Source organism: Bison bison, unplaced genomic scaffold (assembly GCF_000754665.1).
Source record: "Bison bison bison isolate TAMUID 2011002044 unplaced genomic scaffold, Bison_UMD1.0 scf7180017864466, whole genome shotgun sequence".
NCBI classification, from domain to species: domain Eukaryota; kingdom Metazoa; phylum Chordata; class Mammalia; order Artiodactyla; family Bovidae; genus Bison; species Bison bison.
In genome coordinates this window covers 11,648,636-11,665,389 of record NW_011495027.1, presented here as the reverse complement: position 1 = coordinate 11,665,389, position 16,754 = coordinate 11,648,636, and the positions used below count along the sequence as shown (strand labels likewise).

At 44.8% G+C, this 16,754-nt stretch overlaps 1 protein-coding gene and 1 non-coding gene across 2 annotated transcripts; both read right to left on the bottom strand.

Moving 5' to 3' along the window:
- Positions 1–4,813: 4,813 nt before the first annotated feature.
- LOC105003342 lies at positions 4,814–7,447 on the bottom strand. The gene has a single exon (XM_010860473.1). It carries the CDS (start codon positions 7,359–7,361, stop codon positions 6,855–6,857), a length of 507 nt encoding a protein of 168 aa, XP_010858775.1. The 5' UTR covers positions 7,362–7,447; the 3' UTR covers positions 4,814–6,854.
- TRNAR-UCU lies at positions 6,650–6,734 on the bottom strand. Its single transcript is given in 2 exon segments — positions 6,650–6,685; positions 6,698–6,734. It is a non-coding gene; the product is annotated as a tRNA-Arg (tRNA).
- Positions 7,448–16,754: the final 9,307 nt, after the last annotated feature.

Below are 16,754 nucleotides of genomic sequence, written 5' to 3'. Positions count from 1 at the left end.
AGCACATTGAAAAACAGAGACATTACTTTGCCAACAAAGGTCCATCTAGTCAAGGCTATGGTTTTTCCATTGGTCATGTATGGATGTGAGAGTTGGATGTTGAAGAAAGCTGAGCGCCAAAGAATTGATGCTTTTGAACTGTGGTGTTGGAGAAGACTCTTGAGAGTCCCTTGGACTGCAAGGAGATCCAACCAGTCCATTCTGAAGGAGATCAGCCCTCGGATTTCTTTGGAAGGAATGATGCTAAAGCTGAAACTCCAGTACTTTGGCCACCTCATGTCAAGAGTTGACTCATTGGAAAAGACTCTGATGCTGGGAGGGATTGGGGGCAGGAGGAGAAGGGGACGACAGAGGATGAGATGGCTGGATGGCATCACGGACTCGATGGATGTGAGTCTCAGTGAACTCCGGGAGTTGGTGATGGACAGGGAGGCCTGGCGTGCTACGATTCACGGGGTCGCAAAGAGTCGGACACGACTGAGCGACTGAACTGACTGATAGCACTTACTAAGTGCCAGGCACTTTCTAAGGACTTACAACTTATTTTATGTAACCATTATGTATGTATGTACGTATGTATGAAACGTACATATATAACAATTTAAGTAACCTTTAGGTAAACCTAGGAGATAAGTCCTACTATTATTCTCATCATTTTATTAATGAAGAAACTGAGGCACAGAGAAACTAAGTAACCTGCCTAAAGTCACAGAGCTAATATGTATAATTCTGTTCCACTTTCATTTTAGCTATGCACTATAGCTAGGGCATACCTATTTCAGCATCACCAGCAGAAACTGCTGGATTTTTTCCCCTTTCTTTTACAGTTAACAGAACATATGATTTTTAGCTGGGAATGGTCCCACCTTTCCATGGGATGTGAATGAACGTGGTTTATGCAACTCCTGGGAGGTGTCCTCAAAGAAAGGAGAGCTTGAAATTAGGCTCTGTCCCTTTACCTTCTCCCCACTAACTAGTATGCTGACCTGATGGCAGGGGCAGCAGCAATCATCTTGGACCATGAGGTGGAAGTTGCATTTTGAAGATGGAAGAATAAGGAGCCTGGGTCTCCTGATCAAGTAGCTGCCATAGAGGGTGGATGAAGTTGTAAAATGTTTTTTTTAATTTTTTGATACAGAAAGCCTCAGATCAAGAGGAAGCTGGAATGAAACCTCCCAGAGCCTCTGGTCTTTTAAGGTCTGTACTGGCTCTGTGTAGCATTAAGACAGGAATGTCTCCACCTTTGGGGGAGAGCGCCCACTTTGTCAATACCTTCCTGAATTCTGAGTGTGTGACGCAGGGCAGTGAAAGAGGGCACGAAGGAAACAGGTCCTCAAACATGGAAATCTAAAATTTTCCCTTCTCCATCTTCATGCTTTAAGCTCTGCCCTCTTCCTGCTTGCCTTAGAAGAGCAGACACTCTTCCATCATGCTTAAGCTAATCCTTTCACCTTAACCCCATAATATTTTTGCACCTCAATTTTCTCATCTGTAAAATGGGGAGATTTTGTACTTTTTAGGGTTGAGGGATAATTAAATGGCAAGGGTTAAATAAAGTTGCTATCATGAAGCAGGTGTTTAGAAAAATGTGAGATGTCTTTCTTTTCCTCTTGACTCGGTCCTCAAGAGGAAACTTACTCCATCAGTTTTTGGAGATAACGCTTCTTCCTGGATTTCTTCCTATTAATACCTCCCTGGCTACTCTTTTTGTTCTTTCTGAAGAACTCATTCTTTGACTATCCTTCAACTGTCTATGCTCTGGGTTTTTGTCTTTAATCCTCATCTCTCCATACACCATCTACACTCCCCCGCATGACCTCACATGGTCCAGAGCTTCAAGTGCCATCTGTAGGTGAATGAATTTTAAATCTCAGCCTAGATCAGCCTCCTGAGCTCTAGACCTTCTCTTTCTTCCCTCTTTCCCTAAACACCTACTTTCCTTTTGGTCCTTTCATTCAGTAAGTATTTACTGAGAGCTTGCTATGTACTTGGCATTGCATATCAACTGCCACTGTACATCTTCTCCAGGATATTCCACAGAGACCTCAGGAAATCTGAACTTGACCAACTTCTCTGTCTGTCTCCTTCATGACTGTTTCAGCATCCACCCATAGTCCCTAGTTAGAAATGGGAGTATTTTTTCTGACTGCTCCTGCTCCTCTATATATCACTTAATTCATCAAGTCCCATCAATTTGGCTTCCTTTAATATCTCTCAATTTGTATACTTATCCCTCTCTCCAAACCACCTCCCTAGTTCCAGCCCTCATTATTTTCTTACCTATATGACCTCAACAGCCCTGAACTGGTCATCCAGCCTCTCATCTTGTGCTGTTCCAGCTTGGGATCCATAATTCAGAGGGCTGACACAGAACACACATCTGAACACACATCCAAACCCACAGCTAATATCCTCACTGATGAAAAGCTGACAGCATTCCCTCTAAGATGAAGAACAAGACAAGGATGCCCACTCTTGCCACTTTTATTCAACATACTAATAGTTTTGGACATCCTAGATACAGCTATCAGAGAAGCAAAGGAAATAAAAGGAATCCAAATTGGAAAGGAAGGACTAATACTGTCACTGTTTGCAGGTGACATGATGCTATACACAGAAAACCCTAAAGGTGCCACAAGAAAACTACCAGAGCTCATCAATGAATCAGTACAGTTGCAAGATACACAATTAATATCTAGAAACCTGTTCCGTTTCTATACACTAACAACAAAATAGCAGAAAGAGAAATTAAGGAAACAATCCCATTTACCATCACACCAAAAATAATAAAATACCTAGCAATAAACTTACCAAAGGAGGCAAAAACCAGTACTCCAAAAACTATAGACGTAGATGAAAGAAAGAGATGAAAAAATGTTCTTGTTCTTGGACTGGAAGAATCAACATTGTTAAAGTGGCTCTATAACCCAAGGCAACCTACAGATTCAATGTGATCCCTATCAAATTACCAAAGGCATTTTTCACAGATCTGGAACAAAAAATTTGAAATTTCTAGGAAACACAAAAGACCCCTAATAGCCAAAACAATCTTGAGAAAGAAGAACAGAGCTGGAGGACTCAGGCTCCTTGACCTGAGACTATACTTCAAAGCTGCAGTAATCAAAACAGTATGATACTGGCACAAAAACAGACACACAGATCAATGAAACAGAACAGAAAGCCCAGAAGTAAATTCACTCACTTATGGTCAAAATTAATCTACAACAAAGGAAGCAAGAATATTCAGTAAAGAAAAGACAGTCTCTTCAATACGTGGTGCTGGGAAAACTAGGCAGCTACCTGTAAAAGAATGAAATTAGAACATCTTGAACACCATATAAAAAACTCAAAATGGATTAAAGACCTAAATGTAAGACCAGATACCATAAAACTCCTAGAGGAAAAGATAGGACACTTTTTGACATAAATTACAGTAGTATGTTTTTGGAGCTGTCTCCTAGAGTAATGAAAATAAAAATAAACAAATGGGGCCTAATTAAACTTAAAAGCTTTTGCAAAGCAAAGGAAACCATAAAAGGACAACCTACAGAGTATAAAAAATATTTGCAAACAGTATTACCAAGAGATTAATTTCCAAAATATACAAACAACTCGTACAGCTTAAGAAGATCAAAAAAAACAACCCAATCAATATATGGGCAGAAGACCTAAACAGACATTTCTTCAAAGAGGACATACAGATGGCCAACAGTCACATGAAAAGATGCTCAACGTGGTTAACTATTAGTGAAAAGGAAATCAAAACTACAGTGAGGTATCGCCTCACACCAGTCAAAATGGCCATCATTTAAAAGTCTACAAATAATAAATGTTGGAGAGTGTGTGCAGAAAAAGGAATTCTCCTACACAATGAGGGAATGTAAATTTATGTAGCCACTGTGGAGACCACTAAAGAGGTTCCTTAAAAACTAAAAATAGAGTTGTCATATGATCCAGCAACCCCACTCCTGGGCATATATCTGAAGAAAACCCTAACTTGAATTAACATACACGCATCCGAATGTTCACTGCAGTGCTGTTCAGAATAGCCAAGACATGGAAGCAACCTAAATGTCCATTGACAGATGAATGGATAAACAAAATGTGATATTCACATACAAACACATGATGAAATATTACTCAGCCATAAAAAAGAATGAAATTATGCCATTTGCAGCAACATGGATGGACCTAGAGATTATCATATTAAATCAGAGAAAGACAAATAGCATATGATATCACTTATATGCATCTTTAAAACCGATATAAACGAACTTATTTACAAAACAAAAATAGACTCACAGCCAAAGAAAACAAATTTATGGTTACCAAAAAGGTAAGGGGGGACGGGAAACTTGGGATTAACCAACGCTGCTGCTGCTGCTGCTAAGTCGATTCAGTCGTGTCCGACTCTGTGCGACCCCATAGACGGCAGCCCACCAGGCTTCCCGTCCCTGGGATTCTCCAGGCAAGAACACTGGAGTGGGTTGCCATTTCCTTCTCCAGTGCATGAAAGTGAAAAGTGAAAGTGAAGTCACTCAGTCGTGTCCGACTCTTCGTGACCCCATGGACTGCAGCCCACCAGACTCCTCCGTCCATGGGATTTTCTAGGCAAGAGTACTGGAGTGGGGTGCCATTGCCTTCTCTGGGGATTAACCAATACAGACCTCTATATACAAAATAACAGTAGACACAGAACTATACTCAATATCTTATAATAACCTATACTGGAAGACTATGTAAAAAAAAGAATATTTTTATATATAACTGAATCACTATACTGTACCCAATATTGTAAATCAACTGTATTTCAATTAACATTTTCTTAAATAAGAAACGTAGGTGAGTACTTTAGTTCAACTAATAAATAGCACAGGAATCTTGTTTGTCTATAAAACTATCAGATTTAACTTTAAAAAAAGAAGTTAAAGCCAACATATAATGCCTATTTAAAAGAAAACAAACCCAAATATATTTTCTAGATACCTACTGTGTGTGTGGTGGGTTTGGTCATTTTTCTATTCCATCACTGGTCATTTTCTTATTGGTTTGAAGGAGTTCTTTACACACTAAGGAAACCAGCCCTTTTTTGTGATATGTATTATAATTGTTCTTTTCCAGTTTGTCTTTTGATTTTTGTTTATGGTATTTTGTTTTTTGTCTTACAGAAATCCATATTTTTGGATTTATTGATTTTTTAGTGGCTTCTAGATTTAAAGTTATACTGCTTAAGTTATTAAATAACTTCATCACATCTTATTTTAGTGCTTTTGATGGTCATATTATTTGTATTTTCATCTGAAATATACCTCTGTAAAAGGACTCAAGTGGGAATTTTGTCTCAGAATCCCTGACAATGAACATTCCTCCTCTTCTAAGCATATTTGAAATGCCATTTTATCACTGCTAGAGACAGTAAAATGGATACAATCTCTATGAAAGCAATTTGGTAATATCTATCAAAGAACACACAAACAAGCCTTTGATCCAGCAATTCAATTTCCTAAGAATCTATCCTACAGATAAATTTGCACTTGTGTACAGTAATAAGGATGTTCACTGAAACACTAGGAAAACACACAACACTGATATGGCCAACTATTGGGGACTATTAAATCGTTATGATACTTAGGTACAATGGAACAAGGCAGTTCTGTTGCATTAATAAGTGAGTTAGCAAGCATAGCGAAACCACCTACATCAATAACATCAACAAACATAAAGAGGGTAGATGCAGCAATGCTGACATAAAATAAATCTGAAAATATTTCCAAGAAACCATTTTCACTGATGGCTTATAGAGTTGAAGAAGGGCTGGGAAATAGGAAGAACAAAGATGTTTACTTTTCCCTGTACTTTTCTGGACAATTTGGGATTTTGTATTTTTTGCATGAATTGTTTGTTGCAGCATTGTTAAAATTTCATGCACTCACTGATTTATTCGCATTCATCGAGGTAGAACCCTAATCTCATGCAAAGATATGAATTGTCAGAAGGACTTCGCTGGTAGCTCAGTCGGTAAAGAATCTGTTAGAAGAGGTAAAAGATAGCCTTGCCTAAAGGAGCTGACAGGCAGAGTGAACCTTGGGTCTCTTTGCACCGGAATCAAGGAGGAGAGCAGCAGGCGTTCTTATTCGAAAGTCAGATTCCTGGGCCCCACTGGTGTGACGCCCAGAAATCTGCATTTGTGACAGGATCCCACTGGGCTGGGAGCCTTCTGGGCTGGAAGACTGCTCACCGTGTGGGCGCGTTTCCCTGTCCTTCGCTCGCCCCTCCCTCCCTAGCAGCCACAATCGCGCCCCTGGCGAAGGGGTCTGGAGCCAGCTCTCCCGAACAACCGAGACGGGGCCTCCCCCGCGTTCTGCTTAGGCCGAAACCGCGAGACCTTGCCTCTATGCCGCCCGGGCTGCTTTCCCCAGTTCCCGGATCAGGCTCCGGAGTCGGCAGGGCCCTGGCCCAGAGCCACCGAGCCAGGGAAGTAAGGGGAGGGATAGACTATAGAGGTGAGAGCGACTAGAAGAAAAAGAGCTGCAGAAAGCCGAAGGCAGTGGGGAGAGCGGGCAGAGAATGTGAGGCGAGTGTACACCCTTTAAGAAAAGGAGAGAAATGACTGGTGTAGAAAATAAAACAGGGGGTTGGAAAAAACCTCCGACTCCGCCGGGACTCGAACCCGGAACCTTTGAATGCCTTCAACCTCTAGAAGTCCAATGCGCTATCCATTGCGCCACGGAGCCACCTGTTGGAGTTTCCGCGCATCTGCTCTGTTAAGCCAGAGGCGACGGCCCCGCGCCCTTCCCACCACCCCCATTAATTGTTGGTCTGTATCTCTGAGGCCAGGGCGCTTCCAAACATCGCTAGCTGGCGCCCGTCCTCATTCGGCGACCGCCTTTTAATAAAGTCGGCTTAGCCTTGCCAGAGAAGGGATGTTGCGAGGGCGCCGGGCGCGGGCTGGTTGAGTCTGAGCTCAGCCGCAGCCCGGTCTCCGGCCCGCCCTGGGCGCCGCCGTACCTGGCCGATAAGGACAAATCACGCCCGCGCTCCTCCTCCCCCGCTATTCTCCTTTCCGATCTCCCCCGCCTGCCCGCTCTCCCGCGACCGGTTCCGCCCGGTCTGGCCCCGCCCCGGCGTTGCAGGCCTCCAGCCGACAGTTGCGCCTTTAAGCCGGGCCGGTAACGCCGGGCACTTACGTCGCACCGTTTAGCGGCTGGTCCCGAGCAGCGACCCCTCCCGGGTCCCGAGCTCTTTCCTGGCCGCACGCGGCCGGGATCCGCCGCGGCGGGCGCGGGTCGCGGCGACGTCTGTGTGAATGCTTGTGTGTGTTTATTTGCGCGGGGTTCGGCAAAATGGAGTTTGGGTTGCATTTCGCTCCCCACAGACCCAGAGCCGAATTTCTAAGGTATCCGGGCTCTGGTGGACTGAGGGGGGCGACGCGCCCCACGCTGCTGCATCCTCCGAGAGCTCGTCCCAGCGCCGGCAGCTGGCTCGGTGGGCGCAGCGCAGCCGCCGAGTCCGCGCGGCCAGAGCACGCGGCTGCGTGGGCGGCGGCGGCGAAGGGCCTGCGCGCGTGGGAGCGCGGGGAGCATGCGTGAGCGGTCACGAGCGGTCGGGGGGCGCGCGCCCGAGAGCAGCCGCGGGGTTTCCGGGAGGCGGCGCAGCCACAGGCTGGGTTACCTCCTGCTGCTCGAAAGGGCGCGGTCGCCACTAATACAAGGGTTTGTCTGAGGGAACCTGGGGTTTCAGTGCTCCCTGTAATTCCTATCAGTACGACCGGAAAGCCACTTGAAATAGACGAGCCAAGTAAAAACCGCGTGGTTGCCCCGCAAACGTCTTTGCATACAAAATCCTTGGTCCCCGCTCCAATCAGCTTGCGGTTTTCCGAGCCCGCCTACTTAGAAATTGCGGGGCTGCTACTGTGCCATCTCTTCAGGCTCGTTTGCAGCTTACCCTGTGGTCCACTCCGTTCCACTCTGCCCAGCTACGTCGTGCCTTCCGCACCCTATCCCAGTGCTAAAGAGGGAGGAAGCACCCAGACAGGGTCGAGTAGAGTAGGGATCAGTACATTCTTATTTAACTTCACTCCACTTTGATTACCCCAAAGTCTTTGTGTAGATCACAACAAACTGTGGAAAATTCTTTAAGAGATGGGAATACCAGACCACCTTACCTGTCTCCTGAGAAATCTGTATGCAGGTCAAGAAGCAACAGATAGAACCGGACCTGGAACAAACTGGTTTCAAATCAGGAAAGGAGTAGTCACAGCTGTATATTGTCACCCTGCTTATTTAACTTGTATGCTGAGTACGTCATGCGAAATTTCGGGCTGGAGTAAACACAAGCTGGGATCAAGATTGCCGGGAGAATTATCAATGACCTCAGATAGGCAGATGATACCACCCTTATAGCAGAAAGTGAAGAGGAGCTAAAGAATCTCTTAATGAAAGTGAAAGAGGAGAGTGAAAACCTGGCTTAAAACTCAACATTCAAAAAACTAAGATCATGGCATCCAGTCCCATCACTTCATGGCAAATAGATGGGGAAACAATGGAAACAGTGACAGACTTTATTTTCTTAGGCTCCAAAATCAGTGCAGATGGTGACTGCAGCCATGAAAGTAGAAGATGAAATTAGAAGCTTTTCTTCTTGGAAGAAAAGCTATGACCAACCTAGACAGCATATTAAAAAGCAGGGACATTACTTTGCCACAAAGGTCCATCAAGTCAAAGCTATGGTTTTTCCAATAATCATGTATGGATGTGAGTTGCACCATAAATAAAGCTGAGCGTGGAAAAATTGATGCCTTTGACTTGTGGTGTTGGAAAAGACTCTTGAGAGTCCCTTGGACTGCAAGGAGATCAAACCAGTCAATCTTAAAGGAAATCAGTCCTGAATATTCATTGGAAGAACTGATGCTGAAACTGAAGCTCCAATACTTTGGCCACCTGATGCAAAGAACTGACTCCTTGGAAAAGACTCCGATGCTGGGAAAGATTGAAGGCAGGAGGAGAAGAGGACGACAGAAGATGAGATGGTTGGATGGCATCACCGACTTGATGGACATGAGTTTGAGCAGGCTCCAGGAGTTGGTGATGGACACGGAAGCCTGGCGTGCTGCAGTCCATGGGGTCTCAAAGAGTCGGACACGACTGAGCAACTGAACTGAACCGAACCACTACAATGTTATGAGCCAGATACTATCATCCTCTTTATAAGGAAGGGAAACTGCAGCTAAATGACTTGTGTAGGGAGGCCCCAATGGAGTGTGACAAGAACTTTGAAGAATCGTCTGTTTTACCCTACTTGCCAGTTAGGACATCTTTCCAGTTTCATGGATGTTGACAGAACACGTAGGACTCCTGGGTCAGAGATGAAAGACTATGACCGTAGCCAGAGTGTTAACATGATTGTATCAGTTCTCTGAACCCCAATTCTCACAGGAAAGAAGCAGGTGGGCTCAGATGGATGATTGCACACAAAATGGGTTGCATTACATAAGAGGAATGCTGATCTTGGGGAACCTACCATTTTATAGCAAGCAGTAAGCAAGCCGGCTCTTTGTCTCACAGACCTTCCCTAATCCTTCAAGGTTGCTCACTGCAAACACAGCCTGGAAGAATGACCCAAGTGAGCAGGGTCTTACATTCTTAGCACACTCAGCAAGAACGTGCAGGGATGCTAAGGGCCTGTGTTCATTGCCTCTCCAAACAATGCCAGAGCCCAGACTGATGCCAGGCCTGTATGTTTCATTTTACCACAATACATAAAGTTTCTTGACAGTAAGCACTTTATGTAAAACATCATTATGCCCCCTTTAAGATTAATAAAATAAATATCCTCATATGCAGGAAGGAGAAATTCTGACATATACAAAATTAACTCTTAAAATAGCAAATGACTTCAGAGTGTTTTTGTTTAATCTTTTTTGAACTTGGAAATGTGCCAGGCATTAGTGGCATCTTAGAGTCTTCACTAGTCCTTGGAATTGCAATGGCTTAATGTTTCCTTGGAATACCATACAGAGGAATTCTGGGAGCATTGGAGCCAAATCACAAATGATGAGTCATTGACATGATTAACAACTTCAGACTCATATGTGAAAGGTCTGGGAAGGAGGAATAGAAAAAGAAATCACATGTTAAGGAAAGACGTGTTTGTCCTTAATTCCACTTGATAAATCAAGCAAATAATTTTTAGATATTTGATTGCTTTCGGTATGCTATGCTATGCTATGCTATGCTATAAGTCACTTCAGTTGTGTCCGACCTCTGTGTGACCCCATAGACGGCAGCCCACCAGGCTTCCCCGTCCCTGGGATTCTCCAGGCAAGAACACTGGAGTGGGTTGCCATTTCCTTCTCCAATGCATGAAAGTGAAAAGAGAAAGTGAAGTTGCTCAGTCGTGTCCGACTCTTAGCGACCCCATGGACTGCAGCCTACCAGGCTCCTCCGTCCATGGGATTTTCCAGGCAAGAGTACTGGAGTGGGGTGCCATAGTTGAGATCAAAACCTCTTGTCTTTGTCATGGAAAACATTACCAAGACACAAGGTTACCAGACAGTGTGGGAAAACCAGGGCTTGTGTGACCAACTCTGTGAGCAATCAAGATATATTTTTTTACATCTTACAATTAGATGCCTGGGAAAGCCATGGCAGAACAAGTGCTGTGTATGTTCTCTGACAATAAGTGGTTTGTAGTGAGTCTGGTTTTAGAGGCAGCAATGTTAGCATATAAAAGGAATGAAAATCTGTATTTAGTTTCCATCTGAGGAGAAAGATCCAGTAGGTTTTCTCATCCCCTTTACTAAATCTAAGAGCTGAATCTCAGGCAATAGTACATGCAGTTAAGAACCATCACACAACTTGCACCAAGAATTCCTACAGGTAAAAACAGACAAACCTCTTCTTTTCTGCCAACAGAGGGAGCCAAAGCACAGACTACATAACCACCTGCGAGCCGGCTGACCTTCACCCAGCTGCAATTTGAGTTCCCTGGGCAGCAAAACCCTACTTCATCTTGGTGTCTTATTTTTAAGTTCAGATCATTATACCCCTCTGGGAGTCTCTAGTAACACTTCTCATGTTTGTATAGAAGGATTATTTTTAAGTTACTGAGTTATATTTGCAGTGCTTAGAAGCAGCTTCAGCCTTCCCCAGAATCTCTAGAAATCCACTGTATTTCTATTTATTTTCACTAGCTTTGCTTTGCTCCAGAGGGAGAAGGTCATTGGAATACCAGTGTAATTCAATTCAAGGAGTATTTAGGGAGGATGCAGTTGGGCCTACTGTGGGAGCTAGAATAGAAGTTTAAGACACAATCCCTACCTTTAAGGACACTTCAGATTCCTTGGGAGAAATACCTGTGACTATGAAACAAGGAGCAAACTAATGCAAGATGGCATATGAAAAAGTGGCAAAATATGATTGGGTATCCCTACCAGTAAACTGTTTTTGAGTTTGCACTCCCAAATAAAAAGCATATACTCTATACTAATTATCTTTTGTAAAAGGAAAAATGTAAAGGAAGAGATTTTTTAAAAAATCAAACACTCCGAGAGTGGCGGTTAGGAACATAGGCTGTGAAGTCAGACTCCTGGTGTTCACATCTTGGTTGTGCCTCTAATTTGTAAGACATCAGCTCTAACTTTTCTGAGCCTTCTCCTCCACCTCTGAAAACTCCTAAAGTTGTTGTGAGGATTATGGGAGTTAATCCTTGAAAGGGTTTCTCTCTGTCCTGGCACACAGTAAGTGTGTAGCAACTGTGTGCTGTTATTATTAGCAAGCAGCTCTCAATAAAGAAATCTCATACATTCTGCAGGAACAAACCACCTCAGATACAGGGTCAGCTAAATTTGTTGCAACTCAAGAAACATTCTCAACCTCCCTACTGGACTCCTACTCAGCTGTTGACATCATATTTACATGATGTACCAAACAGAACGCTCAGCTTCTGCATGATGTACCAAACAGAAGGCTCAGCTTCTCCAACTAAAATATCTACCTTCAGCTCCGTGGTTTCCTCATTATTCTCCCCCAAGAACCTTGTATGGATTCTTATCTTCCTGAATGCAACCACATGGTTTCCCAAAGCAAGAGAAAAACAATGCATCCCTGAAGGATTTATGAAGACAAAATCTGCTCACAACATTTAAATGATTGCTTTTTTCATCCTAATAAGCTTAGTGCTCACCATTAAGCAAGCTATTTAATACAGTAGGTGGCAAGGTGGAATAGGAGAAGGAAAAGAAAAAGCGCCAGGATGAAGAAATTTAGATATTAACATAGAAAAGAGACTCAAAAGAGTCCTTATGAATGTCCAGCTGGGGTGAGGGTTTGCAGCGTCAGGATGCTGGGCAAGTAGAATAGAGGCCAGATGTGGCAAGGGGGCTGGGGGCAAGCTTGGTTCAGGATGAGAAACGTGGATTTCACGCAGTAGGCCGTTTCTTTTGGCATGAGAATGGCTGTGTTTTAGACTGGTTAATTTAGGAGGTGATACACAGGCTGAATGGAATGGAGCCCAAGGGTCAGGGAAAATTACATCCCATTTGATTTGTGCTTAGTGTTGTCTTATGACTTCATCTCTTCAACAAGCAATGGGTGAGTGTGGTTGACATACAAAGGAAAAAGACGTGTGCCTGGCTTACTGCCTAGGAGATATGATGAAAGGTACACAATTGTGATGCAAGGTAAAACAGTGTCCGAGTGAGACAGATGCAGTGGTCAGGGGCTTCAAGGGGAGAGACTGAGATTACATCCTGAAAGGGCAAAGCAGGGACGAAGCTGCATTTGGAAAGGGCTACCTAACCTAGGGCCGACTTGCCTGCAAGGAACTCCAGGCAAGGGTTAGCAAACAGACTAGGGAGGAAGGAGGAAGAAGATAGATCAGGGCTGGGGAAATAGCAGCGGCTGAGCAGTCCAGTGTCTGAACGGGTCCAGCTAACTTGGCTGCAGCAGGTGCTGGTGGAAAAGGTCACCGAGGTTCAAGGCACTGATGACCAAGTCAGGTTCGGGCCAGTTCCATGGTTCTGTGCCATCAGCCCATTCACAGGAGGACAAGAATCACAGCTGAGGATAAATGGAACATGACCCAGCCCCCAAAGGGAAGGTTTTGGAAAGAACTGGTTGACAGTCTCGGACCAGTAGGCTGGTGTTCAGAGAAGGAGTCTAGTCACAAAGAGAAACTAAGGCAGAAGCAGGTATACCGTGTCTGAGGCAGGCAGCACCAGTGTGTGATTCCAGACCTCGTGGCTGCCAACCAGGCTTCCAAGCCTGGAAGAGCTCAGGAAGAATGTAGGACCTCCCTGTAGGTGGTAGTCACTCCCTGCTGTCGGGATAGCTAGACAAAGGCCAAGCCTGACCTGGGTCTTCAAAGCCACTCAGGCTTTGAGCTGGCAAAAACCACACTTATTCACCTAAGCACTGAGCACAGCTAAATGCCAGGGCGCTGGTCTCTGGGGACGCTGTGGTGAGGAACACAAGTGCTTTCCTCGCTCCCATGTACTCTGCAATCTTGAGCAAAGTCAGACAGGAGAGCATGGATGGATACCGGAAGGAAGTTTGACTTGTCAGGAGACAAAGATCCTGAAGCCCTTTGAAGGCAAGGCTGTAGGGCCTGAAACTGACGAGCCCGTGTTACCTCCTCCACAAACTGCCCCAGACCACCTTCTTCAGACAAGTCTGCTGGTAGGGATGGGCTCCTCTTGTAGGTTGGAGGTGGGAGTCGTATAGTTTTCTATCTTATTTCTATATCCTCTCTGAGACTGTCAGCATCTTGAGGGGAAGGAACCACACTTCCTTGTCGCTAGATCACCCATGTCGCACAGCTTGTGGGATCTTAGTTGCCCGACCAGAGATCAAACCCGGGCCCACAGCAGTGAAAGCTTGAAGCCCTAACCAGTGGACCACCACGGAATTCCTTAGCTTGTCTTCTTTTTAAACCAGAAGCTCTAGAAAGTTAAACATCCTTGCTTTCTGATTTAGGCAGTTCTCCCCAAGGCTTACTTAGCACCGGAAATGTTGCCTGAATGATCTTGGGAGTAGAACTTGATCTTCAGTGTCCTAATTCTGCCTTCAGTCTCACAGTTTGTGGGAGTGGGTGTTGAATCCCATCCCCTTCAGATCCATTTCTCTTTCTTCCAAGTTATTGAACAAAGACATTTCTCCACTCCTGGCCCACAAAGGATAACCATCTATTAAAACTTAACTAATCTTCAGTCTCTAGCAATTGAGAGTAATCATGAAGTCATAATGCATTGTGCCAGGCACTACACTGAGTTCTCTGTGAATACATGAATGTGCTCCATCCTTCTTTTGACTCAAGTCATTGCCCCTGTCCCCGGATGAGAAGGGGAGCCACAGAGAGAGCAGCAGGATGGATCAGGCACCTGCCCCCAGCTACCAGTTACCCTGAACTGTAGCTGCTTCTCCCAGGAAAAGGATCAGGAGGGAACCAGCAAACAACTGGAAATGGGCTTGTTAGAAGTGAGGTAAAGTTGCTCAGTCGTGTCTGACTCTTTGTGATCCTGTGGACTGTAGCTTACCAGGCTCCTCCGTCCATGGGATTCTCCAGACAAGAATACTGGAGTGGGTTGCCATTTCAAATTCTGCCACACACTAGAATCCTAATGCCCAGGATGCACATGAGACCAATTAAAGCAGACTTTCTGGGCGTAGGACCCTGGCATCTATAGCTTTTTAACTTCCCAGGTGATTCTCATAAGCACCCAAGTTTGAGAATGATTGCTTTCTGCTCTTCCTGCTAAATTGCTGACCATGGCCCAGGAGCATCAGCTTCACCTGGGAGCCCTACCCTAGCCCTGTTGAAGCCAAATCTGTATTTCAATAGATGTCCCAGGTGATTCATTTGCATTAAAGTTTGAGAAGCACTGGCTTAGGGCTTAGGTAGCGAACTCTTATTAATCCACTTGGCTTCTGTTATCAGCGTTAAGTCCTTAATAAGCAGGTCTCAAAATTCCATCGAAAAGCTCAGAATCAATCTGATTTATTGACTCAAAAAATGACCTCAGAGAAAACTATGCCCTTTTACTTCCCACTGCATGGGGAACTGGGGAAGAAAAGTTCAATTGCTAGTTATGTCCAACAGAACCTAGGTCAAGTCCATTCCAGAACTGGCAGAAGAATCACTCCTGGCTGTCTTCCTCCTTCTGAGATAGACTCAGGGCACAGGTAGGTGGTGACCACACCTGGGCTGCCAAGGTGACTGATAAGATCCTCCAGCCAGCGGTGTCCACGCTTTGATGGCTTCAGCTATTTTCCCATGGTGTATACGTGTCATAGCTCCACAAATGATACCAACAATCCTTTGTCCCAGCAGAGGTCTTATTTGTCATCAGCTTTCTGATTTCAACTAGAAACACTGTCCATTTTTTTAGTTGTTTCTTTGCCATTACTTTAGAATGCTGTTTGCTTCATCTCATCTCTGCCAAGTCCTTGAAGCTGCTTCACAAAGTCTGTAAGAATACGATTTTCGCAGGTAGTTTGAAAACAATCATACATAACAATCATATAATTTCAGCCTTAAACCTGAGACCACTGTCAGAGCAATTAGGCTCATCTTTGTAAGTCAATCAGAGGAGGAGGAGAAAGTCTCAGAGAGGCATGACTGTGTGGCACAGCATGGTTTAGAAGGATTTGAGGGCAGATGTATGACCTTGGGAAATTACTTAGGCTCTCTGAACCCATTTTCACACCTCTGAAGTGGAGAAAGTTATTTCTTTTTTGTTTTGTTTTTTTTAAGAAAGTTATTTCTATTTCACAGGATTGTCGTGCAGATAACTGAGCTGCAGACACACACTGACTAACAGTAACGGAGTAATAGTTACCTTTGTTGGCTTAGTTGCTAAGTTGTGTTGCAACCCCATGGACTGTAGCCCTCCAGGCTCCTCAGTCCTCATGGGATTCCCCAGACAGGAGTGATGAAGTGGGCTGCCATTTCCTCCTCTAGGGGCATCTTTCCGACTCAGGGATTGAACCCGAGTCTCCTGCATTGGCAGGCAAATTCTTTACCCCTGAGCCACCAGGGAAGCTCAGCAGTTATCTAGGGCTGCATTAACCACTTATTTCAGACCTTAGCAACTCAAAACAATAAAATTATCTCAGTTTCTGTGGGTCAGGGAGCCATTTAGCTGAGTGGCTTACACTGAGGGTCTCTCTCGAGGTTGCTTGGGGCTGTGAGTACCTGAAGGTTTGACTGGGGCCAGAGGGTCTGCTCCCAAGATGACTCCACTCACTCACAGGCCTGTTGGCAGGAGGGCTTAGTTCCTTGCCTCAGCCCTCTCTCAACAGGGCTGCCTCCCCCAGACTGAGTGATCTAAGAGAGAGGTGGAAGCCACATGCCTTTGTGACCTAGCCACAGAAGTCCCACACCATCACTTCTGTGTTCTATTGGTCACATGGATCAGCTCCAGTACAGTGTGGGAGGGGAAGGGTGAGCCGCCAGGGAAGCCCCACGCCGCATCTTTAATGTTAGTTTCTTCCTCCTCTTGATATGGCAACCAATTTCCCTCCTTCCTCCTCTTGATATGGCAACCAAAATCCCCAAATATTCTGAGAAGGAAGATTCTTGAGGTGATTCACTTTTGTTCTCACTCCAAATTACTTTAAGTCGAAAGCTTCTCTCCTCACATCAGGCCTTACATCTGATCAGGGATCCAGACAGTTATGACTCAGAAATTTGGTACTAGACTCAGAATTTATCCCAGTTCATCTGATGAACATGGAGATTGACTGGGATGCTCCTTG

Coding starts and splice junctions, on each gene's coding strand:
- LOC105003342 (XM_010860473.1), bottom strand. CDS start 7,361: ATGCAACCCAAACTCCATTTTGCCGAACCCCGCGCAAATAAACACACA.